The sequence below is a fragment of the Notolepis coatsorum genome (genome assembly GCF_963971535.1).
Source record: "Notolepis coatsorum genome assembly, chromosome: 18".
Lineage (NCBI taxonomy): Eukaryota > Metazoa > Chordata > Actinopteri > Aulopiformes > Paralepididae > Notolepis > Notolepis coatsorum.
In genome coordinates, this window is record NC_140182.1 from 1004746 (window position 1) to 1031590 (window position 26845).

At 46.4% G+C, this 26845-nt stretch overlaps 1 protein-coding gene across 1 annotated transcript; it reads right to left on the minus strand.

Moving 5' to 3' along the window:
* On the minus strand, window positions 1–24448 carry LOC311244781 (hyaluronidase-4-like; the record flags this gene model as incomplete). Its single annotated transcript, XM_084334468.1, has 2 exons — window positions 1–534; window positions 23492–24448. 2 exons carry the CDS (start codon window positions 24446–24448, stop codon window positions 1–3), a joined length of 1491 nt encoding a protein of 496 aa, XP_084190594.1.
* Between the last annotated feature and the right edge of the window lie 2397 nt (window positions 24449–26845).

Sequence of the window (26845 nt, forward strand, 5' to 3'; positions counted from 1 at the left end):
TCACGCCACTATCCTGACAACCGACAGGTTCAACATGAGCAGCAGCAACAGCGACATCAAGTGAAGTCCGTCGCCGGGCGGCACCGTGGCCCCCCCGCTCCCCACCTCGTTCCACTCCTCGTTGTTCTTCCAGTCCTCCTCCTGGTCGTCCCACTTCTCCTCCACCACCACCACCACCTCCTTCTCCTTCTCCTCCTCCTCCTCCTCCTCCTCGTCTTCCACCACCCTGTTCAGGCTGTCGCACTTCTCCCCCTCGTGCCCCTCGTAGCAGTGGCAGCGGAACCTCTCCGCCAGCAGCCGGAGCTCGTGCTGTGAGTGCCAGCCGCTGACCGCGAAGTCGCCGTCCCCCGCCGGCTGGATGCGGTAGCTGTCGGCGCTCAGGTGCAGGTAGTGCTGGGCGCGGGCGTTCCGGCGGACGCAGCGCCCGTTGCTCTGGCACAGGAAGTCGCTGCAGACCTCGGCGGCGCGGGTGACGTTGGTGATGTACTGGCCCAGTCGTTGGCCCAGGAAGGACTTCACCTTGGTGCAGTTGAACTGTGGACAGGCGGTGGGCGGTGGGGGGGAAGGGGGGCACAAGTTAAAGTGGCATGAAAAGAGTGGGGTTGTGTGAGAACAGGCTGTTTCAGTGAGTGAGTGGATGAGAGGGTTCAAACGTAAGCGTTGTGCATTTCAAAATGTTAGAGCGGTTTTAGAACGGGAGCACTAACAGAATTATACACATGACGTCCGCTATGACGCTATCTATTGTCCGTCTCTGTGTGTGTACAGCAATGGGTTGTGTCTGGTGCCTGAAGGGGCTCAAGAAAAGAACACTTTGTTCCGGAGTCGACTCTCTGGCCATGCGTGTCCTCTCCTACTGTCGTCTGGTTCTGAATGACTAATGAACTCTCTTACCGTGTGTTGACACGGGACGAACACGCCTAACAAGAGCCAATGGTTGTTGTGCGGCAGATGTTGGGCCACACTGGCCGCAGGGACAATGTTTCCGTCTCAGGGTATTGTTTGTTTTTATGCCTCCCATTCACTTTCTTTGCACTGTTCAATAAATGTATATTGCACCCCAACACATATACAGTATATATATATAAACATCAACAGGCTGATTAGGATAATACTGCCGAAGTTGGCAAAACTAGTGCTTGGGAGCTTTCAACCCTCAAACCGTGGCCTCTAAAGGTTATGTTAAAGTGGTATGTGGTCCACTTATGCTGCTCTGATTAAAGGTTATGTTAAAGTGGTCTGTGGTCCAGTGATGCTGCTCTGATTAAAGGTTATGTTAAAGTGGTATGTGGTCCAGTTATGCTGCTCTGATTAAAGGTTATGTTAAAGTGGTATGTGGTCCAGTTATGCTGCTCTGATTAAAGGTTATGTTAAAGTGGTCTGTGGTCCAGTTATGCTGCTCTGATTAAAGGTTATGTTAAAGTGGTCTGTGGTCCAGTTATGCTGCTCTGATTAAAGGTTGTGTTAAAGTGGTATGTGGTCCAGTTATGCTGCTCCGATTAAAGGTTATGTTAAAGTGGTCTGTGGTCCAGTGATGCTGCTCTGATTAAAGGTTATGTTAAAGTGGTATGTGGTCCAGTTATGCTGCTCTGATTAAAGGTTATGTTAAAGTGGTATGTGGTCCAGTTATGCTGCTCTGATTAAATGTTATGTTAAAGTGGTATGTGGTCCAGTGATGCTGCTCTGATTAAAGGTTATGTTAAAGTGGTATGTGGTCCAGTTATGCTGTTCTGATTAAAGGTTGTGTTAAAGTGGTCTGTGGTCCAGTTATGCTGCTCTGATTAAAGGTTATGTTAAAGTGGTATGTGGTCCAGTTATGCTGCTCTGATTAAATGTGATGTTAAAGTGGTATGTGGTCCAGTTATGCTGCTCTGATTAAAGGTTATGTTAAAGTGGTATGTGGTCCAGTGATGCTGCTCTGATTAAAGGTTATGTTAAAGTGGTATGTGGTCCAGTTATGCTGCTCTGATTAAAGGTGATGTTAAAGTGGTATGTGGTCCAGTTATGCTGCTCTGATTAAAGGTGATGTTAAAGTGGTACGTGGTCCAGTTATGCTCCTCTGATTAAAGGTTATGTTAAAGTGGTATGTGGTCCAGTTGTGCTGCTCTGAATAAAGGTTATGTTAAAGTGATATGTGGTCCAGTTATGCTGCTCTGATTAAAGGTTATGTTAAAGTGGTCTGTGGTCCAGTTATGCTGCTCTGATTAAAGGTTATGTTAAAGTGGTATGTGGTCCAGTTATGCTGCTCTGATTAAAGGTTGTGTTAAAGTGGTATGTGGTCCAGTTATGCTGCTCTGATTAAAGGTTATGTTAAAGTGGTATGTGGTCCAGTTATGCTGCTCTGATTAAAGGTTATGTTAATGTGGTATGTGGTCCAGTTATGCTGCTCTGATTAAAGGTTATGTCAAAGTGGTATGTGGTCCAGTTACGCTGCACTTATTAAAGGTGATGTTAAAGTGGTATGTGGTCCAGTTACGCTGCACTGATTAAAGGTTATGTTAAAGTGGTATGTGGTCCAGTTACGCTGCACTGATTAAAGGTTATGTTAATGTGGTATGTTGTCCAGTTACGCTGCACTGATTAAAGGTTATGTTAAAGTGGTATGTGCCATGCCTTTAAGCCATCCACTATGGACCAAGGGTTTGCTCAGTGGAAGGCGAAGGGTATAGGGAGCTTGAAGGACTTGTACCAAGAGGGCCAGTTCCTATCATTCGAGCAACTGAAGGTCAAACACGATTTACCGTCAACACATTTTTTCCGCTATCTACAGATACGGAACTTCGTAAGGACTCATGTAGATACATGGTCAGACATTCCTCAGCATCAAGCACTGGAAAATATAATTAATGTTAGACCAGGTAGTAAAGGGGCGGTGACAATAATATACCAGACACTTTTCAATCAGGTAATAGTTAGCACAGAAAGATATAGGACTGAGTGGGAGTCAGAACTGGGGATACCCCTCAATGAGGAATTCTGGGAAACATGTCTTACAAATATTCACCGGTGCTCTGTAAATGTTAGAATCAACTTGATTCAATTTAAAGTGATACACAGGTTGCACTACTCAAAGGTGAAAGTGAATCAAATGTATCCTAGCGTATCACCACTGTGTAACAAATGTAAAAATCAAGATGGTACCCTTACACATCAACTCTGGTCTTGTCCCAACTTACACACGTTCTGGTCTGATATATTTGACTTTTATTCAAAAGTTTTTAATAAACAGTGGGAACCCTGCCCCTTAGTGGCCATTTTGGGATATAGTGACGATGTCACTAAGTACTCTGAAAATGAAAAAAGGCCGATATATCTAGGTGCTGTGTTGGCTAAAAAGCTCATTTTGAGATTTTGGAAGTCGGATGCAGCACCTTCATTTGAAATGTGGATGAGAGAGCTGGGTGAGACCCTCTACTTAGAGAGGCTTAGATTTAAAAATACAGGACGGAGAAAGGTGTTTGATACGACATGGGGACCGGTGTTGGACTACTTAAAGGGTCTGAGGGAGGATGAAGAGGATATATAAGTTCAAAATGTTACTCGTATTACAGCAATGTCTGAAGGTATAATCTCTGTGGTGTCTTGGCTTTTGGCCTTTTTCTAATGATATATAAAATGAAATATAAGTTCAAAAGGTCACTCATATTACAGTAATGTCTGAACTGAAGGTATAGTCGCTGTTGTGTCTTGGCTTTTGGCCTTTTTCTAATGCTCTGTTTTTTATTTATTTATTTTTTGGTCTCTTTTTTCTTTTATTTCCCAGCAAAAATCTAGCTTATTTAACTATCCTGTTTATATGTATGTATGGACCCGCCAAAAGAAAGAGAATGTTTATTCTTACTTTGAATATTTTTTGTTATATGCCGCTGGACAATTGTTTTTGAACAAGAAAAAAAATAAGATTGCATGTGTGCATCAATATGGAATGTAACTAAAGTAATGTGCAATAAAAATACTTATAAAAAAAAAAAAAAGTGGTATGTGGTCCAGTTAGGGCCCGCGTCCACTTGGCGCATATTTCTGACCGCACGCATCTGTTTTCAATGTATTCCAATGGGGAGGGAGCGCATGCGGCCGCCTCTAGGAAGTGCGCTGCCGTCGGCTTCTTTTCTCAGCTTTTTTGTGCGGCCGAAAGTTGAAACTTTCTGAACTTTCAGAGCGATGCGCTGGAGCTCATTTTCAGACAACCAATCACAGCCATTCATCTACCACTCTGTTTGTAACCTGACACCGGAGCTGCCTGCCTGTCTGGCTGTCTCCCACAGACCATTGAGATTCGCGACAAAACTAATAATAATAACTACACGAATACACTACTAAAAAGCTAATAAAAAGCAAAGGGCGAACTGTGGTGTCAGGCAATAGCTATATATATAATTAATATACAATAAAGTTATTCAAATATGCTATAATATGTGCAAAACCGCGGCATGGCTGTAGATTTATTTCTGTCATCTACAAGATGCGCTTCAAGCCAGCTCTGCCGGCGCACTCCCAGCATGTTTCACGGAGAAATATGCGCTCGGTGGACGCGGGCCCTAAGGGTGGTATGTGGTCCAGTTACGCTGCACTGATTACATCCCGTTGAAGTTAACATGCTTCAAATGTGAAAAAGTATATCATCTTCATACATTTTTTATTTTATATTGCGTTTTCTATGCAAACATATTTTTCTTCAAAATAGCTAGTAACTGATGGATTCAGATACATGTAGTGGAGTAAAACGTACAACATTTCCCTTGAAATGTAATGGAGTAAAAAAGTATAAAGTTCCCTAAAATGAAAATACTCACATGAAGTACAAGTAAGTCGAAACTGGTACACAACTTGAGTACAAATACTTAGTTACTTTCCACCACTGCCTTTATAATGTATTATAAAGTCACTGTGCAGTATTGGATGCTGTCTTTCATGTTTTGCAAAAGCTCCATATCCAGTTAGAGCTGCATGAGGCAGCTTCTGGGAGATGAGCGTGAGTGAGTCCACCTGCGCCGGCAGCAATAGAGCGGAGCTCTGCATCACTGTTGAAGCCAACGCCAGAGCAACACAGGTCTTCCACAGACTCCCAGAGCAACACAGGTCTTCCACAGACTCCCAGAGCAACACAGGTCTTCCACAGACTCCCAGAGCAACACAGGTCTTCCACAGACTCCCAGAGCAACACAGGTCTTCCACAGACTCCCAGAGCAACACAGGTCTTCCACAGACTCCCAGAGCAACACAGGTCTTCCACAGACTCCCAGAGCAACACAGGTCTTCCACAGACTCCCAGAGCAACACAGGTCTTCCACAGACTCCCAGAGCAACACAGGTCTTCCACAGACTCCCAGAGCAACACAGGTCTTCCACAGACTCCCAGAGCAACACAGGTCTTCCACAGACTCCCAGAGCAACACAGGTCTTCCACAGACTCCCAGAGCAACACAGGTCTTCCACAGACTCCCAGAGCAACACAGGTCTTCCACAGACTCCTAGAGCAACACAGGTCTTCCACAGACTCCCAGAGCAACACAGGTCTTCCACAGACTCCCAGAGCAACACAGGTCTTCCACAGACTCCCAGAGCAACACAGGTCTTCCACAGACTCCCAGAGCAACACAGGTCTTCCACAGACTCCCAGGGGCACTGGCGGCTTTAAACTGCATTAAAAACCACACCTGGCCCAAACATGTGATTGATAAAGACCCCCGACACTGCCGTGTGTTGAAACCCCCCCCCCTGGAGAGGACGCAAGGTGAGGAGACGCTCTGCGAGACGAGGTCGCTTCACGTCTCTCCTCCGTGGACCGGAGGACGCCGGCCCACAAAGAGTCCACCTGCTTTCATCTGTGGTCCAAGGATCGCCGGCGCATTGAACGGCACTACAGTGGGTTCACCTGGGATACCCTTGGCCGGATGAGGCAGCCGGATTCTACCCCCCCCCCCCTTCCTACTCCTGTCGGCTTACAAGCGACCGGATTAACCCCCCCTAGTGTATCCAGCCTATAATCATTAAAGTATCATTGCTGTTATTCCTTAAACTATTCCAGGTCGTATATGTACCACCTGCGCCTTCAGAGATTGGACATTCTCTATTGATATACCGACGAATACTCTTGCCATAAAAGTGCATACTATTTCCCATTCATAAATGTGATTGATTTGATTAAGTGCTTGCTCTACACACCATCGCTGTGTAGAAATAAAGACCTATTTCTAATTCGTACATTTGTGTTGGATCCGTTTCATCTACGTGACAGTGTTCATCATAATATATTTATGCCGTGTACTGGGTGGCCGAATATTAAGTACAAAGGTAGTGGTAGTAAGTATCATATCTAGTAATACAGTCAGGGAATTGTACCCCTCAGTTACAATGTGATTGGTTAACGATGAAGGACGCTGGTGTTTTTGGCCATATATATATAATATATGGTTCTATTTTTTTTACACCACTGGACCACATACCACTTTAACACAACCTATGGATACACAAACGTCATGTAGAATGTGTACTTTTACTTTAGATACTTAAGTACACGCAATAGCAAACACTTCTCTACATTTACTTAAGTAGAACTTGAATGGAGGGCTTTTACTTTTACCAGTGTACTTATTTAACTGACTATTGCTACTTTCAAGGAGGACAGTAAGAAGGTTAGAGTTGTTATTATTATTATTTCTTTTATTTCAGATATTGATTGAAGAAGTGTGTTTTTTTAGTCGATGGCGAAAGATCGCTGTCGTGTTTCAGCTGCTGTCCTAACTGTCGTGGGAAGTCCGTTCCACTATTGTGGAGCAAGGACTGAGAATAGGCGGCTTCTCCTTGATGACCCTCCCGGAGCTCGTGGTAGAAGGAGTGGGTCTGAGGTGGCCAGACGGGCGTAGGGGTCTTGAGGGTGTGTAGTTGGAGACCATCGACCGGACCATTGACCCAATAGGAGAACAGTTTTACGCGACTGGAGTCGGGCTACTTTCTAAGTGGATGAAAGTATTTCTTCGGATGGCCTTTGTACCGCGTGCGCGCAGGGAGGGTGAGTCGGAGGAGCATGTTAATGTAAAGATATAACGTGATGTCTGTGGGTTTCATGGTCTCGGCGTGTAGTATCTGTGAAGTATCGCCCCCCGGGGGACGGGAGGCAGGGAGGCGGCGAGAGGACGGTGCGTTTAGATGCAGAGGAAGCAGCCAGAGACCAAATGAAACCAAACAATGAATATGAATTTTATTATATATAGTGGCACTGTTCACAGTTACGCAAGAATATCCTTCTTTATTGTATTTACCCACAGGGTGGGTTCTGGGTGTCTGTCTGCTCCTTTTCAGCAACACCCTGCTTCACACTCTGGACACAGTTCCACACATTCACACCTGGGAGCTGATGTCCAGTACAACCACAGTCTGACCACTGTTGACCACTACGAGCTGCCCAGTACATCCACAGTCTGACACTGTTGACCACTAGGAGCTGCCCAGTACAACCACAGTCTGACACTGTTGACCACTAGGAGCTGCCCAGTACAACCACAGTCTGACACTGTTGACCACTAGGAGCTGCCCAGTACAATCACAGTCTGACCACTAGGAGCTGCCCAGTACAACCACAGTCTGACACTGTTGACCACTAGGAACTGCCCAGTACAACCACAGACTGACCCTGTTGACCACTAGGAGCTGCCCAGTACAACCACAGTCTGACACTGTTGACCACTAGGAGCTGCCCAGTACAACCACAGTCTGACACTGTTGACCACTAGGAGCTGCCCAGTACAACCACAGTCTGACACTGTTGACCACTAGGAGCTGCCCAGTACAACCACAGTCTGACACTGTTGACCACTAGGAGCTGCCCAGTACAACCACAGTCTGACCACTAGGAGCTGCCCAGTACAACCACAGTCTGACACTGTTGACCACTAGGAGCTGCCCAGTACAACCACAGTCTGACCACTAGGAGCTGCCCAGTACAACCACAGTATGACACTGTTGACCACTAGGAACTGCCCAGTACAACCACAGTCTGACACTGTTGACCACTAGGAGCTGCCCAGTACAACCACAGTCTGACACTGTTGACCACTAGGAGCTGCTAGGTACAACCACAGTCTGACACTGTTGACCACTAGGAGCTGCCCAGTACAACCACAGTGTGACACTGTTGACCACTAGGAGCTGCCCAGTACAACCACAGTGTGACCACTGTTGACCACTAGGAGCTGCCCAGTACAACCACAGTCTCACACTGTTGACCACTAGGAGCTGTCCAGTACAACCACAGTCTGACACTGTTGACCACTAGGAGCTGCCCAGTACAACCACAGTCTGACACTGTTGACCACTAGGAGCTGCCCAGTACAACCACAGTCTGACACTGTTGACCACTAGGAGCTGCCCAGTACAACCACAGACTGACACTGTTGACCACTAGGAGCTGCCCAGTACAACCACAGTCTGACACTGTTGACCACTAGGAGCTGCCCAGTACAACCACAGTCTGACACTGTTGACCACTAGGAGCTGCCCAGTACAACCACAGTCTGACACTGTTGACCACTAGGAGCTGCTCAGTACAACCACAGTCTGACCACTAGGAGCTGCCCAGTACAACCACAGTCTCACACTGTTGACCACTAGGAGCTGTCCAGTACACCCACAGTCTGACACTGTTGACCACTAGGAGCTGCCCAGTACAACCACCGTCTGACCACTGTTGACCACTAGGAGCTGCCGAGTACAACCACAGTCTGACACTGTTGACCACTAGGAGCTGCCCAGTACAACCACTGTCTGACACCGTTGACCACTAGGAGCTGCCCAGTACTACCACAGTCTGACACTGTTGACCACTAGGAGCTGCCCAGTACAACCACAGACTGACCACTGTTGACCACTAGGAGCTGCCCAGTACAACCACAGTCTGACACTGTTGACCACTAGGAGCTGCCCAGTAGGAGCTGCCCAGTACAACCACAGTCTGACACCGTTGACCACTAGGAGCTGCCCAGTACAACCACAGTCTGACACTGTTGACCACTAGGAGCTGCCCAGTACAACCACAGACTGACCACTGTTGACCACTAGGAGCTGCCCAGTACAACCACAGTCTGACACTGTTGACCACTAGGAGCTGCCGAGTACAACCACAGTCTGACACTGTTGACCACTAGGAGCTGCTCAGTACAACCACAGTGTGACCACTAGTAGCTGCCCAGTACAACCACAGTCTGACACTGTTGACCACTAGTAGCTGCCCAGTACAACCACAGTCTGACACTGTTGACCACTAGGAGCTGCCCAGTACAACCACAGTCTGACACTGTTGACCAATAGGAGCTGCCCAGTACAACCACAGTCTGACACTGTTGACCACTAGGAGCTGCCCAGTACAACCACAGTCTGACACTGTTGACCACTAGGAGCTGCCCAGTACAACCACAGTCTGACACTGTTGACCACTAGGAGCTGCCCAGTACAACCACGGTCTGACACTGTTGACCACTAGGAGCTGCCCAGTACAACCACAGTCTGACACTGTTGACTACTAGGAGCTGCCCAGTACAACCACAGTCTGACACCGTTGACCACTAGGAGCTGCCCAGTACAACCACGGTCTGACACTGTTGACCACTAGGAGCTGCCCAGTACAACCACTGACACTGTTGACCACTAGGAGCTGCCCAGTACAACCACAGTGTGACCACTGTTGACCACTAGTAGCTGCCCAGTACAACCACTGACACTGTTGACCACTAGGAGCTGCCCAGTACAACCACAGTCTTGACACTGTTGACCACTAGGAGCTGCCCAGTACAACCACAGTCTGACACTGTTGACCACTAGGAGCTGCCCAGTACAACCACAGTCTGACACTGTTGACCACTAGGAGCTGCCCAGTACAACCACAGTGTGACCACTGTTGACCACTAGTAGCTGCCCAGTACAACCACTGACACTGTTGACCACTAGGAGCTGCCCAGTACAACACTGATTTTGATGGATTTTTTTGTTTTTTTGTAATGTCATTGAAAGAAATACTCACTCTTACCATTAGGGGATTAAATTGTCCTCTTCAAAAACGCCATAAAAATATTATGTTGAAATAATTTTCCACTTTTTCTTTCATACATCTCTTATTCAACTTCAGCCCTGATCATAACCACCACATATTCAATTCAAAATAATTTTTTTGTAATTTAACAAGAACTCTTTTCAGGAAAGTTCATTTTCAACATCCACTTTACTGCAGTGCTCACTGTCACCATCCACGTCGACACCTGTAACGGCTCCTTTGCTGCTGACTTCCTTGCTCTCCTGGACTGTTTTAACACGTACAAGGCCCAACACACAACCCAGTGGACTTGGTATATAATGCACCAGAGGCACAGCCCCCTCTCACATGCAAAACATCAAAAACAAAAAACATCAGTATATCTGAACTGGGGAACATGATCCTGTCCCACACCTCCCCCGACCGCCCACCGTCAATAACCTGGTTTCCCACGACAACAAGGCTCTAGCCACTAGTTTCAACTCCCTGGCCCCGCTCAAAACACGCTCAGTTTCCTTCACGCATCCTGCACCCTGGTTCTCCCCCGAACTCCGCACGTGAAAACCCACGGTAGACAACTCGAGAGGCTCTGCACTACAGGAAATCTGGTCTCGTTGTTCAATGTGAGGCCTACAACGACCACATACAGTCTTATAAAGAAGCTCTAACCCGGACCAAAACATCATACTATGCCAACCTCATCACCAACCATCAACACAACCACACAATGCTGTTCTCCACCATCAATCAATCAATCAGATTAATTTATATAGCACATTTAACATGAGACGTGTCAACCAAAGTGCTGTACAGAGGGTAGATACATAGATACATATTGACAACAATCACACTCCGTTGTATGGGAGGGCACACAGGCAAACACACAGGAAAACAGGGCATGAGTCAGTAGTTAGAAGTGGGTTTTGAACCTATATTTGAAGGCATCTATCGAGGGGGCAAGGAGCCTAATGGAGGTGGAGATGTTGTTCCACAGTTCAGGGGGCGAGGAGCCTAGTGGAGGTGGGGATGCTGTTCCACAGTGCAGGGGCTGCAGCAGCAAAGGCACGGCCCCCCCTGAGCTTGAGGTTAGACCTCCGGACTGTCAGCCAGCTACTCCGGACCATTGACCGGCTGCTCCGCCCCCTTGCGCCCTCCCCCCCTTACTGAAGCCTCTGACCTATGCTCCAAGTCCCAGGACTTTTTCCAGGCCAAAGTGGACACCATCTACAGTCAGCTTCAGCCTCCCTCCCCCTCCTCCTCCTCACCTCCAACACCCGTTGTCATAAAGCCTGGAGGCCCAACCAGAGAGCCTCCACCTGTTCCCTCAACCTCCTTCCCACAACCCTCATCAAGGCATGCCTCCCTGTTCTGTCCCCCAGCATGGCTAACATTATTAACACCTCCTTCGCGTCTGGCACTGTCCCCTCCAGTCTCAAAATGGCTGCAGTCACCCCCATCCAGAGAAAAAGCAAGGTTTGGACCCGGATGAACTCAACAACTACCGATCGATCTCCAACCTTCCTTTCCTCAGTAAGATCTTCCAAAGAGCAGTTGCCGCCCAACTCCACCAACACATGAGCTCTATGAGCCCCTTCAATCCGGTTTTAGAGCCAATCACAGCACAGAGACTGCCCTAATCAAGATCACTAACGACCTCCTCATGGCTCACTTACCATCTCACAAGCCAGGTTGCGGACCTTCAGGGACAGGGCTTTTAGTGTGGCTGCCCCCACCCTTTGGAATTCCCACCCCATGTACATGTCAAAATACTTCCCAAAGGTCAGTGAATACCACGATCACAACACCAGAGGGAGCTCCACAAATCATGTTAAACCCAGATTCGGCTCAAACAAGGGACTAAACACGTTTCACAATTATGCCACATCAATGTGGAACACCCTACCCACAGCTGTAAAGGAATGTGAATCACTACCCACTTTCAAAAACACTCTAAAAAAACACCTGTAAATGTCCTAACACAACCCCCTCCAATGTACAGTAAATTACCAAGTATGGTTTTGTCAATATTCCAATGTACAGTTTTGCCCCTCCTACCCAACCTCCCCCCCACTCCTACCCAGTTTTCATTCATTCATTCATTCATTCATGGACATCCGAAATGCTAATTATCTTGTCCAGTTTAAAAACCAACCACCTGCTGAAGATCACCCAGGCCTATGGTCTCTGATGCTCCTGAGTATCCTATTAATTATGTTTTGTTCAATTTTGTTTTGTTCTATTTAGTTTTGTTCTGTTTTTGTTCTGTTCTTCTATTTAGTTTCTTAGTTTAGGTCATCGTTACCCTCTCCCCTCCCCCTTTTTATTGTAAAGCACCTTGGGTACGTGAAAGGCGCTGTATAAATTCAAGCCATTATTATTATTATTATTATTATTATTATTATTATTATTATTATTATTATTATTATTATTATTATTATTATTATTATTATTATTATTATTATTATTATTATTATTATTATTATTGTGTCCTTTATGAGAAGGTTGGTTGGTCCTTGCTGATGGAGAGGTGCAACAAACACTGGTATTTGGTCATTTTTAAGGCCCTTATTGGTAAGCTGCCTCCTTATACTACACCATTATTGGAATTAAATTTTTGAACCTATGGAACCGGTTCTAGGGCCTGTTTGCTCTGAACATTGTAAATCTGCATTTTGCTATGATGCCTCTAGCTCATGGAATGAACAGTCCTTAAAGCTTGAGATTCTCCCCTCTGCAGAGTTTAAAACCTTGATCTCCAACCTTTGTCAATCAAGTTGTACATGTTTTTAATTTTTTTTATATATTTTTTTTTTATTATCTTTTTCCCCCTTATTTTTCCATTTCTCTCCCATCCCAATGTTAGTCGTTATGCAAATTCCCAATCCCCTTCCTGGTCGTTGTGCACTCTGTCCCCTACCGTCTGTCTGGGAGGGTGGAGACTATCACATGCTTCCTCCGACACATGTGTAGCCAGCCCACTGCTTCTTTTCACCTGGCAGTGCGGACTCTCAGTGTAACGTGTGGAAGGTCACACTACCTCTCCCGGATCCTTCCCTCGCTGTGCAGGCGCCCCGACCGAACTGTAGGAGTCGCTGTCCACAACGACCAGGACCCACCCCACCGGCTTCCCTCCCGCTGACGCCAGTATGATGGCTGGCCAAGCCGGAAGCAACGCTGACAGCTGGATTCGATACCAGTGTCTCTTGCGTTGGTGACACCCAGCCGCCTAAGTTGTACATGTTTTAATTGATTGTTATCCGTAGTTGTCTTATTGTTATGATTTTATATTCTGTGTGATTTGATATGCCTTGTTTGCTTAACTCTGTATGTACACTTAACATGACTGTAAATGAGGGAAACCTCAGTTGCCTTTAGAGTTTAAATAAAGGTTTTAAATCAAATTAAATTAAACCTATTACACACTGTGGAGCCATACAGTATAGTTTTCACTGACCTCTGACATGTAGTCATCAACACTGTCTTTATAGACAGGGCGGATGTAGGCAGTGGCGGACTGGGACACAAATTCAGCCCGGGACATTCAGACGCACCAGCCCACACACCGGCCCACGCACCGGCCCACGCACCGGCCCCGAAACCGGCCCACACAACGGGCGTTATGAAACACTTGTCCAGTATTAAACAACCCAAGGCTGTGGCTAAGGAGTCAACATCAGGGAGACCAAATCTACACACCGCCCCTAGATGTGCACTCATGCACAGTGCACACACACACACAGACACACACATACATATACCGTTACTTCCCGTCATTGGCATATGTTTTTTTTTTACTAACATCTTAGTGCCTCATTAGCCTAGAGATTAAGGATACATGAAGTATTAACTACACCATAATAATATTGAGGTTTTGATCCATAGAAAGTAGGGATGTCCGATATTATCGGCCTACCGATATTATCGGCCGATATCGGCATTAAAATGTGATATCGAAAAATATCGGTATCGGTTTTAAAGAAATAATATTTTATTTACATTTCTATAACCTTTATTTACCCAGGCAAGCAAGTAAGAACCAATTCTGATTTTATTTATTGTCAAAAGTATGCATAATGTTGTGTTAATTCCACAACAAGAGATATGTAATGTTAATTACCTGAAATTATTCCATTTCTTGGGGCGGGAAACCCTGCATATATCGGTATCGGTTGATATCGGTATCGGAAATTAAGAGTTGGACAATATCGGTATATCGGTATCGGTAAAAAAGCCAATATCGAGCATCCCTAATAGAACGGTCTGTGCTACACAATTTCAGTTAGATTGGATTTATTGTCCTTTAATTTGGCACTCATGACATTAGTTGCTTGCCGTTTAATCAACATTGAAATACCCCCCACTTCCTCCCAGACACCCATTCCAAGAGCCTGTTTTCTCTCTCTCTCTCTCTCTCTCTCTCTCTCTCTCTCTCTCTCTCTCTCTCTCTCTCTCTCTCTCTCTCTATGTATGTGTCTCTCTGTGTGTGTGTGTGTCTCTCTCTCTCTGTCTCTCCCTCTCTCTGTGTGTCTCTCTCTCTGTGTCTCTCTCTCTCTGTCTCTCTCTCTGTGTGTCTGTCTGTCTGTCTGTCTGTCTGGACTGGGCTCTCTCTCTCCCCTCAGGGTCAGCTGTGCTGGACTGGGCGCTCTCTCTCCCCTCAGGGTCAGCTGTGCTGGATTGGGCGCTCTCTCTTTCCTCAGAGTCAACTGCATAAGAAGAACATCAGCAATCAATAATAATGGCTTGAATTCATACAGCGTTTTTCAGCCTTTTGAAAGCACCCAGTCATCATCTCACACAATACAATATACCCCATCATTTAACAATATTTGATTTTTCAGTGACTGAAAAGGTACAGACTGAAGCATAATGCTTATATATGCCTGTCCTATATTCTTAACAAAAATTAAAAAAATTGGCGGCTACGTGGCGTAGTGGGCAAGGCGCTCACCACAAATACTGGAGACGCTGGGCTCGCCTGTTCGAGCCCAGCGCTCCACATTGCTTTCAGTTTAGCTGGTCGTTCATACTAATACACATTGGCCGTATTAGGGGGTGGGAAACTGATGGGTGGGGATTGGGCGTTGTGGACAGCGACTCCTACAGGTCGGTTGGTGTGCCTGCGCAGTAGAATCAGGAAGTGTCGGGGGCAGCGTGAGCCTCCCACGCGTTACTCCTCGCCACTGAGAGATCGAGCTGCGCAGGTGAAAAGATGCGACTGCTGTTACCTCAAGTACCGGAGGGGACTTGTGCTATGTATGACTTAGTCCACATTGCAGCCGGCTTGTGGGAGGCAAGAAACAGCGTTCGTGACAGGGGAGGGTTGAATTGGATGATACGAAATTGGGATGGGAGAAAATGTAGAAAATGGGAGAAAAAGTGGATAAAAAAAACAAAAATTTTAAAAATTAAGACTCCAAAACAGTATTCTAAAAGAAAATAGCAAAAGAAAACAGTATTATTCACCCCTGTAGTTTTCAAAAATAGCTTTACAAATTTTTCTTAAAAACCAAAAGCGAATTACTCATTCTTAACTGTATATCAGCATTGTTCCACAAAGCGCTTCACAGAAACCATCAAGCATTCACACTCACACAGTCATACACTACTGGTGGTTGTGAGCAGCATCAGCAAACAAGTTCAAGTTCTTTAATAGTTGTCATACAGAAGTACAGAATACTTTCATACAAAATGCTTCTTACTGTTACGCTCCAGAGACTGTGCTAGACAAGATAGTATCAAATAACATATAACATAATATAGCATTAATTTAGAAGAAGAAAATGAGGTCACAGTGTTCGGTATAGACATATGTACAATGTTCTGAGTTACCATATAATATACAATACACAATACTATGCAGTGTACTAATGTACAGTACTATCTAGTGCAAAGCAGAAATGGGATGAGGTACAATTTTAGGTACAATTTACAGTAAGGTGTACGAGTTGTAGTGCAATCCTTCATCCATAAATATAAAGTGTGGGGAGTGGGTGCTACAGTGTGTTTGTTTAAAGTGGGTGTGTGCTATAAAGTGTGTGGAGTGGGTGCTACAGTGTGTTTGTTTAAAGTGAGTGTGTGCGTGTGGATGTGTGTGCTATGTGTGTTTGGTGGTTGTTGTTGTGTAGTGTTCATTCATTGTTCGTTTAGCAGCCTGATGGCCTGGGGATAGAAGCTACTTCTGAGTCTTTCTGTGCTCGCCTTGAGACTCCTGTATCGCTTGCCTGACGGCAGCAGTTCAAAGAGGCAGTTGTTCGGGTGGCTCGAGTCCTTAATAATTCTCTTAGCCTTCCCCTTGCAACGCTTGTAGTAAATGTTCTGGAGGGTGGGGAGCCCCCCTCCAATTGTGCGTTCGGCTGAACGTGTCACTCTTTGTAGTCTGCTTTGGTCTTTTGCAGTGCTATTCCCAAACCAGGAGGTGATGTTGCCGGTCAAGATGCTCTCTATTGTACATGAGTAGAAGTTCTTAAGGATCTTCTGGCTGACTTGGAACTTCCTTAGGCGCCTGAGGAAGTAGAGGCGTTGTCGTGCCTTCTTCACCACACTGTTAATGTGTGTGGTCCATGTCAAGTCCTCGGATATGTAGGCTCCGAGGTACTTGAAGCTGTTGACTCTCTCAACCGGTGCCCCGTCGATGCTGAGGGGGCTGTAGTCCTTGACCCCCGACCTCCTGAAGTCCACAATCATCTCCTTTGTTTTGCTGACGTTCAGGGAGAGGCTGTTTTCCTGGCACCATCCCGCCAGGACCTTGACCTCTTCCAGGTAGGCCCTCTCGTCGTTGGCAGAGATCAGGCCCACCACCACTGTGTCGTCAGCAAATTTGACGATTGTATTGCTACTCCGCTGAGCCACACAGTCGTGTGTGTACAGGGAGTAGAGGAGGGGACTCAGAACACAGCCCTGGGGGGCCCCTATGTTGAGGGTGATGGATGAGGAGGTGCAGTTGCCTGCTCTCACCACCTGGGGTCTGCCAGTCAGGAAGTCCAAGACCCACTGGCAGAGGTCATAGCCCAAGCCCAGGTCCCTGAGCTTGGCTATGAGTATGGAGGGGACTATGGTATTGAATGCCGAGCTGTAGTCGATGAATAGCATTCTCACATAGTTCCCCTGCCTCTTGTCCAGGTGTGATGCTGCTGTGTGCAGCACATGGGATATGGCGTCCTCCGTGGACCTGTTGGGGCGGTATGCAAATTGCAGGGGGTCCATGTTGATGGGGAGGGAGGAGCAGATGTAGCCCTTTACTAGCTTCTCGAAGCACTTCATGGCTATGGAGGTGAGAGCTACAGGGCGGTAGTCGTTGAGGCAAGCAGGCTTGGATTTTTTGGGTACAGGGATAATAGTGGACTTCTTCAGGCAGGTGGGGATGACAGCCTGTTCTAAGGACAGGTTAAATATGTCAGTGAATACTGGGGCCAGTTGGTCGGCACAGACTTTTAGGACGCGGCCGGGGATGCCGTCTGGACCTGCTGCCTTCCTGATATTCACTTTTTTAAAGGTCCGCCTCACCTCATGCTCTGTTACCCTGAACACTGCGCCTCCATCAGCAGCCGACCCCCCCCCCCCCATTGCCGAGGCTTGTGAGCTGGTGTTGTTATTACCAGCATCAAACCTCGCATAGAAGGTATTGAGGTCATTTGCTAAGGAGATGTCACTGTTCAGTTTGAGGGAGGCGCCTTTGTAGTCTGTCATCGTTTTGAGCCCCTGCCACATAGCTCTAGAGTCAGCTTGTTCAAACTGGAGTTCAATTTTATCCCTGTAGCGTCGTTTGGCCTCTGACACAGTCCTCCTTACGTTGTATCGCGCCACCTTGTGGTCATTCATGTTGCCTGCCTCTAGGCCGTCGTTGTATGCTTTGGTGCGCTCTCTCAGAGCTTCACGGACGGATTTGTCTACCCAGGGTTTTTGATTTGGGTAAACTTTCATTTTGGTAGTGGGGATTGTTTCTTTCACCCTAGTACAAACATAGTCCAGCACTGTCTCCGTGTAGGCATTAATGTTATCTGTGTCGCGGAACACATTCCAGTCTGTGTTGTGAAACACTGACCGGATCGTATCCTCTGACGTCACATCCCATTTCTGCACCTCTCGCGAGACTACGGGAGTACTTTTAATTTTCTGTCTGTACTTCGGTGTAAGAAAAATTGATGCGTGATCTGACTTACCGAAGCCACTATCAGAATGAGCCTTGTAGCCACCTTTAAATTGCGTGTAACAGTGATCTAGGATGTTACCGCCTCTGGTGTTGCAAGTCACATGCTGATAGAAGTCGGGCAATACCTTTCTCAGATTGGCGCTATTGAAATCTCCCAGAACTAAAATGGCGGCGTTAACATTCGCCTCTTGGATTCTGTTTACCTCGTCGTGTAGTCTGGAGAGCGCAACCTTGTTGCTGGCTTCAGCTTGCGGTGGAATATACACTCCGACCAGGACGATCGCCGTTAACTCCCTCGGGAGGAAGAAAGGACGACACTTGATGGTTATATATTCCAGTTCTGGGGAGCAGTGGTTGGATAGTTCCTTCACGTTCGTTGGGTCACTCCAATTTTTGTTAAACATGAAGGCAATACCCCCTCCACGTTGTTTACCGGACTCTGATGATGACCGATCCTTTCTATGGATAAAGAAGTGATCCGCTGGTTGAATCGCGTGATCTGGAACCTCCGGCGTCAGCCATGTTTCGGTGAAGCAAAGGACATTGCAGTCCCTAACGTCTCTTTGATATTGAATCCTTGCTCGGATGTCATCCAGTTTATTGTCTATTGATTGTACATTGGCTAGCAATATACTGGGAAGTGGTGTACGATGGCGTCTGGATCTCAGCCTGTTTCGGATCCCAGCCCTCTTTCCTCGTCGTCTTTTCCTGGGCTCTGGGAACAAAGGGTCTGGTCCTAATCTCCGGAGGATTTCTTCAGGCCATTGATGTGGTTCGGAAAGCTGATCCAGCGAGTAATCCAGTTGGTAAGTTTCCCGTAATCCAATGTCTATGAGTGACTGACGGTCATATACATTAAATGCACCAACAGTTGGTACGCACAAAACTCTAAAAACTATAAATATTAACAAAAGTAAACACAGTCTCGACGGAGCGAACAGAGAGGCAGCCGAACGGGGCGGCGCCATCATCAAACACAGCTGCCCTGTGGCAGACTGACGGAATCATGTCTGCTAATCAGCGCCAACCACCATCAACAACCTTCATAAATACATTCAACATTAATGGAATAGGCTAACTACCAACTTAGCTGTAGCAGTTAGCTGTTATATGCAATCACATATGTTTAACTATGGGGTAGTAGTTGACCTAGTTGTTAGCTTATGCTAGTTAGCTGTGGTTATTTACAAACATGTAGATGAGACTAATCATATACAGATCGAGAACATGGCTAACAGTTGGGAATTCTAAGGTACATCTTATTTAAGCATGTAAAATGGCAACTAATCAATTCAATCAATTAGATTACCAATATTATATCAACATGAAAATTTGGAAGGGAACATAATAGTATTTTATTTTAGTATTTACTATTATAATATTAGTAGCCGATTAATTTGCAGCCCGTCCTAGGTTCTGATTGGCTCTCTAGGTTAGCACTTTAGCTTCTGATGCTGTGGTGGGCACTAGTCCTAACATTGCTAACTAAACTTTTAGTCAGAGAAAAAACGTCACGAGTCACAACTATTTACGTCCACGTGCTGTAAGGAATCAGGAATACGGAAAGCACATTGTCTTGTAATAGAATGACTGAAATCACTGCAAGAGCTAGTATAGGCTATCTAGCCCTCATGAACCGGCAGACACCAACAGTAGAATATGCACTAGGCTACTGCATGCACCTGTCATGTTACTGTTGGTTCCTTCCACTTGAACTTCATCATCATTAGCAGCAGCAGCGGGTAAACATGTCTGTAATTTTAGAACATTGTTCTGCGTCTTTTACTAGCAATTTTAGTTTTTTAATTCTAGCTTTTTCAGCTCCAACCCTTTCTTTTTTTGCATTCTCCATTTCTGCGCTTCTAGGCCTACTCGCGGTTGGGAGGAAACGTGAATCTCATTCACTGATGTCTCATGTCTCATTCAAGACTGGCTAACAAAAGCATGTCTTTCACTTAACACCAAGAAAACAGTGTGTATGATGTTCACAAAGTCACCAGTAGAGGTCACTCACTCTAATGTGTTTCTGGGAGAGGCGGAGCTGGACATTGTACATTAATTCAAGTATCTTGGGGTCACATTGGACTCTACATTGACCTTCAAAAAGTCATGTGAAGAAAGTGACAAACAGTCAAGTTTAACATCGAAAACTTCAGGCAGATCAGGCCCTGCCTGCCAGTTAATGCTGCATGTTTCTGCATTCAATGATTTTATCACACATCGAGTAGGCCTACTGTTTATCAACTGGTCTCTTTTATATGTCACTACTCTTACACCAATATAATTACTCTACAAAAAAGCCATAAAAGTATTTGATAGGAAACCAATTTCATTTCATCACTGTAATGTTTTAGAAAAACATAACATGCTAAGTTTCGAGAATTTCCAAGTTTTCAAATATACTTGCTTCATGTACAAGGTTCTGCATGGACTTGCCCCTCCCCCATTGAATGAGTTCATCCAACAGAAAGCAGACACTGGCATTACCACCAGGGCCATCAGTAGAGGGGACTGTAAGCAGGGCCGCCTCAGGGGGTGTGCGAGCAGTGCGGTCGCACAGGGCCTCGCGGGAAGGGGGGCCTCGCAAAAAAAAAAAAAAAAAATTATTTATTATTTTTTTTATTTTAATTTTTTATTTTTTATTTTTTTTGCGATGCCCCCCTTCCCGCGAGGCCCTTTTTCATCACAGACCTAAAATCTAGTTTTGCTTATATGCTTATATATTTCACATTAGACACGTTTGTAGAATGTGTCTGACTTGTTCCTGGGTCTGCAGTGACATACTATTGGTTTCAACGAAGGGAGCGGAGTGGTTACTTACATCATGTGTAGTACGCTGGCGTGAGTCAGCTGCGTTTGACTATTTCGCGCGTGCAGCTTTTGACTATTATGCTTAGTTATGCCAGCCAACTCGAAGAGGTCGGTCATTATCAGTCGGTCGGTCACCAAGGAACGTTGACGAAAGGCGGGACAAATGGCCGGAGCCTTGTCATGATGCAGTCGGGATATAGCCATGATGATGTCGGCTAGTAGCTAGCTTAGCTAAAGGCTAACTAGCGTTAGCTAACCTAGAGACATGCAGCCAAGATGAAGAGGATGGTCGTTTGGCAGATGAACTTCGTCAACTCCACGCGGTTGTCTCCATCCTCTTGAACGTTTGGTGAGTTTTTAACCTATTCTATTAACTCTATTCTATTCCCGCCGTGGACATTGCTCTCTCTCTCTCTCTCTCTCTCTCTCTCTCTCTGGAGCTAAACTGGCCGACTAGCTGTTGTAGTACTACTAGTAGCTAACGGTGTATGGCCTGGTGTCAGCACCTGTATGTAGCCGCATAACTTGCTTCTGCGTTAGCTAATGGTTAGCGATAGCCTGGTTGAGCTAACTGTTAGCCAGTTAGCTGTTTAGCTTCGACGTTAGCTGCCGGCTGCGCTCGGCTGGGAACGTTCGTTTGATGCTATCAGTTAGCCTTGAGTTAGCTGTTAGCTTGTGCTACGACCATTGACATTAGCCGTGAGAATAGCAGGGGGTTCTGGCACTCTGACTACGACATCATCTTTGACAGAAGATGTAGTCGGGCCTGCACCATGACAAGGCTCTGGCCATAGCTTATTTTTGTCCCGACAGCGAGAGGCCTTTCGTCAACGTGGAGACCTGTGTTGCGGCCTTTCGCCCTGCGTTCCTTGGTGCAGGTAAGATTAATGAAAATGTCATGACATTACCCCACTCTTCCTTCCTTCCCCTCCCGAATGTTTTGTTAATAACGATGTTTTTTCCAGGCAAAACATATGTTACTTCACAACATTTGGAGATACGACATGTGCCGTGTGTGAATGTCTTGGTCGTTTGTGTAGCTTGGGTAGCGTTGGGCCGTTGGCCAAAGCTGTGTGTGGCCTGGTGTCACAGTACCTGGCTAGCCTATTTAGCTGATGTCGGCCATTGGCTCCTTGCTGCTTTGGTTTCTCTGGTATAGACCCTCTTCTCTTTGGATTTAAGTGTTGATCTTTGTCCTTTTGGATCTCTCATACATGCTCTCTCTCTAACACACACACACATGACAAACACACATGCTCTCTCTCTCTCTTTCTAACACACACAGTCTGCCTATGGCGGCCTTTCTCGATGGCTAGGCTGTGCTTGCTGAGTCTGTACATAGTCAAGGATCTTCAGTCACAGTGCTCAGGTATTCTGCCACTGTGTACTCTCTGTTTAGGGCCAAATAGCATTTCAATTTCTTTCCAATGTGTCTCTCTCTCTCTCTCTCTCTGTACACTGTATATTGACTGTAGAACGGGAGCTCTCTCTCGCTCTCTCTCTTGCTATATGTTGACTGTATCATGCCCCGCCTCGGGCAGCGCTATTATTTAAGAATATGTTGACTGTATGAAAAAAAAATATATATATATATATATAATTTTTTTTTAACCTTTTGGGGGGGGGGGGGGGGGGGGGGGGGGCTCGCGTTTAAATCTCGCACAGGGCCTCGCATTTCTCCCAGGCGGCCCTGACTGTAAGGTGCCTTTTCGGTATACTACCATTGCAAAAACTGTGTTCTCTGTTAAAAGTGGCAACTACTGGAATAGCCTGCCAGTTGTGATTAGAGCGTGCCCTACATACTCCATGTTCAAGACCCATCTTAAACTGCATCTTAAGGCAAACCAGAACTGTGATCATTTTTAATCTGATTTAGTTTATGCAACTTGTTTATTGTTTTATTGCCGGCCCACACACTGGCCCACAAACCGGCCCACATAATGGCCCACACACCAGCCCACATATGGCCCACACACTGGCCCACACACTACACCGGCCCACACACTACACCGGCCCACACACCGGCCCACATTAGTGGCCCACACACTGGCCCACACAACGGCCCACACACTGGCCCACATACTGGCCCACACACCGGCCCACACACCGGCCCACATACTGGCCCACACACCGGCCCACACACTGGCCCACATTAGTGGCCCACACACCGACTCACACACTGGCCCACACACCGGCCCACAGACTGGCCCACAAACTGGCCCACACACCGGCCCACACACCGGCTCACATACTGGCCCACACACCGGCCCACACACTGGCCCACACACTGGCCCACATTAGTGGCCCACACACCGACTCACACACTGGCCCACACACCGGCCCACACACTGGCCCACATTAGTAGCCCACACACCGACTCACACACTGGCCCACACACTGGCCCACACATCGGCCCACATTAGTGGCCCACACACTGGCCCAAAAAAAAAGGTAAAAAAGTAAAAAAAAAAAAAAAATTTTTTTTTTTTTTTTTTGGACCAGCCCACTTTGGTCCCGGCCCATCGGGATTCGTCCCGAACGTCCCGATGGCCAGTCCGCCACTGGATGTAGGCGTAGACGGGGATAGCGTAGCTACTGTTGGGCAGCATGGACACTCTCATGGCTTCCTGTATGCGATGGCGGACATATAAACGAGCTTGGTAGGAATCCCGGAGCATGACCTCCAGATAGATCGATGGGAATAACGCGGTTGACTCATTCCAAAGCCACCGCAACTTATCATTCCTCTCTTTCTCGAGCTCAGGACAAGCTCCATCGTAGTCGGTCATGTCTCGGTTGTAGTCGTAGTTGTAACATTCTGGGTAGAGATAATACCCCCAAAGTCTCTTAGGCCTCAGTCTCTTCCCGATACGAAGAGATCTAATGAAGTATTTCTTTGCAGCTCGTTCAAACACTATCTTCGCCCTGTCTTCCGCCTCATCGTCAGATAATGTCCGGTTCTTCATCTTGACCGTTTCGATCGAGAACTGCCGATAGATGTCTTTGCTGCCCCAATTGCGGTTCCACTGTGGCCTCCACTCCTCGAAGTCAAGGATGGCGAGTCCAGGTCTGTCCACAGGGATGTAGTACAGAATGTCGGCCTCAGCCTCTTCATGGTGTTCTTCGAAGTCGATCAGCTGTGGCAGGCCATCATCATACGTCTCCCCGGTATCTTCGTCCACGTAGGGGAAGACACCAAAGCGATAGGAGTAGAAGATGGAGATTCTCTGCTTTGTCGGCGTCTCCAGAGTGCTGCTGACGAAGTGGAAGTAGGAGAGGTCGAGAGGGATGCCGAATCTGCTGTCACACAGCTCTGTTGGAGCATTCCACATGAAGAGGAAGGGGTGGTCAGGGTTCACAGCCGGGTCAGTTCTGGGCAGAGCCCGGGTGGAGTCCAGCAGAGATACAGCGATGAAGAGGTGGATGAAATACAGTTTACTGTCTATCAGCCATTCTGGGTGCATTTTCGAAAGGTTCCTTGTTCCTGGAAAGAGAACATACAGAATAATAAAGGAACAAAATTAGACTTTTTTTTTAATTATCTTTTCCCCCCTTCTGTTTCCGTTTTTCTCCCATCCCAATGTTAGTCGTTATGCCAATTCCCAATCCCCTTCCTGGTCGTTGCGCACTCTACCCCCTACCGTCGGTCTGGGAGGGCGGAGACTATCACATGCTTCCTCCGACACATGTGTACCCAGCCCACCGCTTCTTTTCACCTGGCAGCGCGGACTCTCAGTGTAACGTGTGGAAGGTCACACTACCTCTCTTAGATCATTCCCTCGCTGTGCAGGCGCCCCGACCGAACTGTAGGAGTCGCTGTTTCAAACGACCAGGACCCACCCTCACCGGGTTTCCCACCCGCTAACACTGCCAATTGTGTTAGTATGGACGGTCGCCCAAGCCGGAGGCACCACAGCTGGATTCGATCCCACTGTCTCTGTGGTGGTAGACAGGCGCTTAGTCCGCTGCGCTACCCGGCCACCCTTCAAAATTAGACATTTGAAGGAATGCCCATGACATTTGCATTCATAAAAAGGATTTAGCAGGTGAAATCTACCTTTGTTATGAAGTGAGTTTGTTGTTACTTGATATCATTTAGACAAATTTAAATATGTTGCATATAATGTCATATGACATCGTGACACGCGCATGGTGGCCTATAGACGTTTGTGGTCTGATTTTCAGGACTTGTGACTCGATTTGAACTTGAGCACTGATGACTTGGACTCGAGCATTGACTGCATTCGGACTCGGAAGGTGTAGAGACGAGGACTTGGACTTGTTCATTGATAAATAGTTATTAAAAATGTTTTAAATAAAATTGTAATAGGCCCTATCTCATTTGGCATAAGATATTGATGGCTATATTAATACCGTAACATTGTTTAATTTCGGTGGTGACCGCTGTGTCATTTATGTTTAACTCATTGGGCGCCAAAAATATATAATATCTTTTGTTTCGCCACCAAGCGTTGAGTGCCAAAAACGTAATATCTAGTTTTTAGATCCTTTGATATTTTTCCTTTGATCCCCGTTCTATACACTCAGTCGGAGCTCGTGGGCCTCCCTGGCTCATCCGCCTACGTTACATTTGCAATGACGATCTAATCCTGCCAGGTGGCAGTATCGCCTACCTTTTGAACTGGAATGGTTTGGTGTGGGGACCCTCATCTTTTTTTGGTCTGCAAGGACTCCTCCCCTTCTGAGGAGAGCGACAGAGCGATCGCTCGGAGATTTTAACGTCTCAAACGTATTTTCCGTATACTCGAGTATAGACATATACACGAGTAATCGTGATGGCGATGGGATCACTGGGGATTATTCTTATTGGAATATCTTCTGGCTAAGGTAAGGTATATTCTATATAGTAATAAATATAGTCTATTTTACCGAACCTGAAACATGTTTTTGTAATGATCACAGTGTCGTATTTTGCCGGACCTCAACCATGCATTTGGTAATGACCAGAGTTTTGAGTTAAAAGGCCCCCCCCCCCCCCCCCCCCCCCCCTTGATGATTCTGTGAAGACACATACATGGTACATACCTTTGATTTGGAAGTATTTGGGGTTTCAGGCGATCAACCAGAAAGATTTGGGCATAATGCATATAACGAGTCATATCTCGCAATCTATGAAAAAAGACTGGATTATTTTGGAAAGGGGCGATGTTTAGCATGTAATAGTGCACAAACTACAGTATGTAGAAATGAACTTGTTAGTCAGTGATGGACTATGAACAATGCCTGTCAAATGAGCCATACTATTGTCTCCACAGCTATAATACAGAACACACGATGGGTCTGCAAACATTGCTAAAATGGTCAATAACGCTGGTGCCATTGAGTAAAGATGGGGAAAGAGCGTGGCGCTCAAAGAGTTAATGTAGACCTTTTTTATTTGTCAGCTCTTTGACTGCCAGAGTGGAGTGGACTCAACCTTGATGACTTGGACTTGGACTAGGATAATGGGGACTCGACTCAGACTCTTCTTTGGTGACTCGGACATGGACTCGGACACAGGGGACTCGAGACTCGACTCGGACTCGAGATTTAGTGACTCGACTACAACACTGGTTAGTGGACACAATGTGATGCAGTGTTTTGCCCTTTCAACGGTCTAAACTTGGCTTTCCCTATGTGATAAAGTGCCCTCTATGCTGCCAGGGGCCGGTAATATCTCCAGTAGCTAACATCTTGATAGTTCTCGATCTGCACTGTCCCTATTTCCCCCCCTAATGTATCCTTTAGGTTAGATTAGAGTAAATTAGGTTAACTGTAATTAAAAGTAAAAGACAAAATTGTTGCCAACGATGAAACAATAAAGTTTAAAAACATACTATTCCATTCGTTTAAGTTTTCAG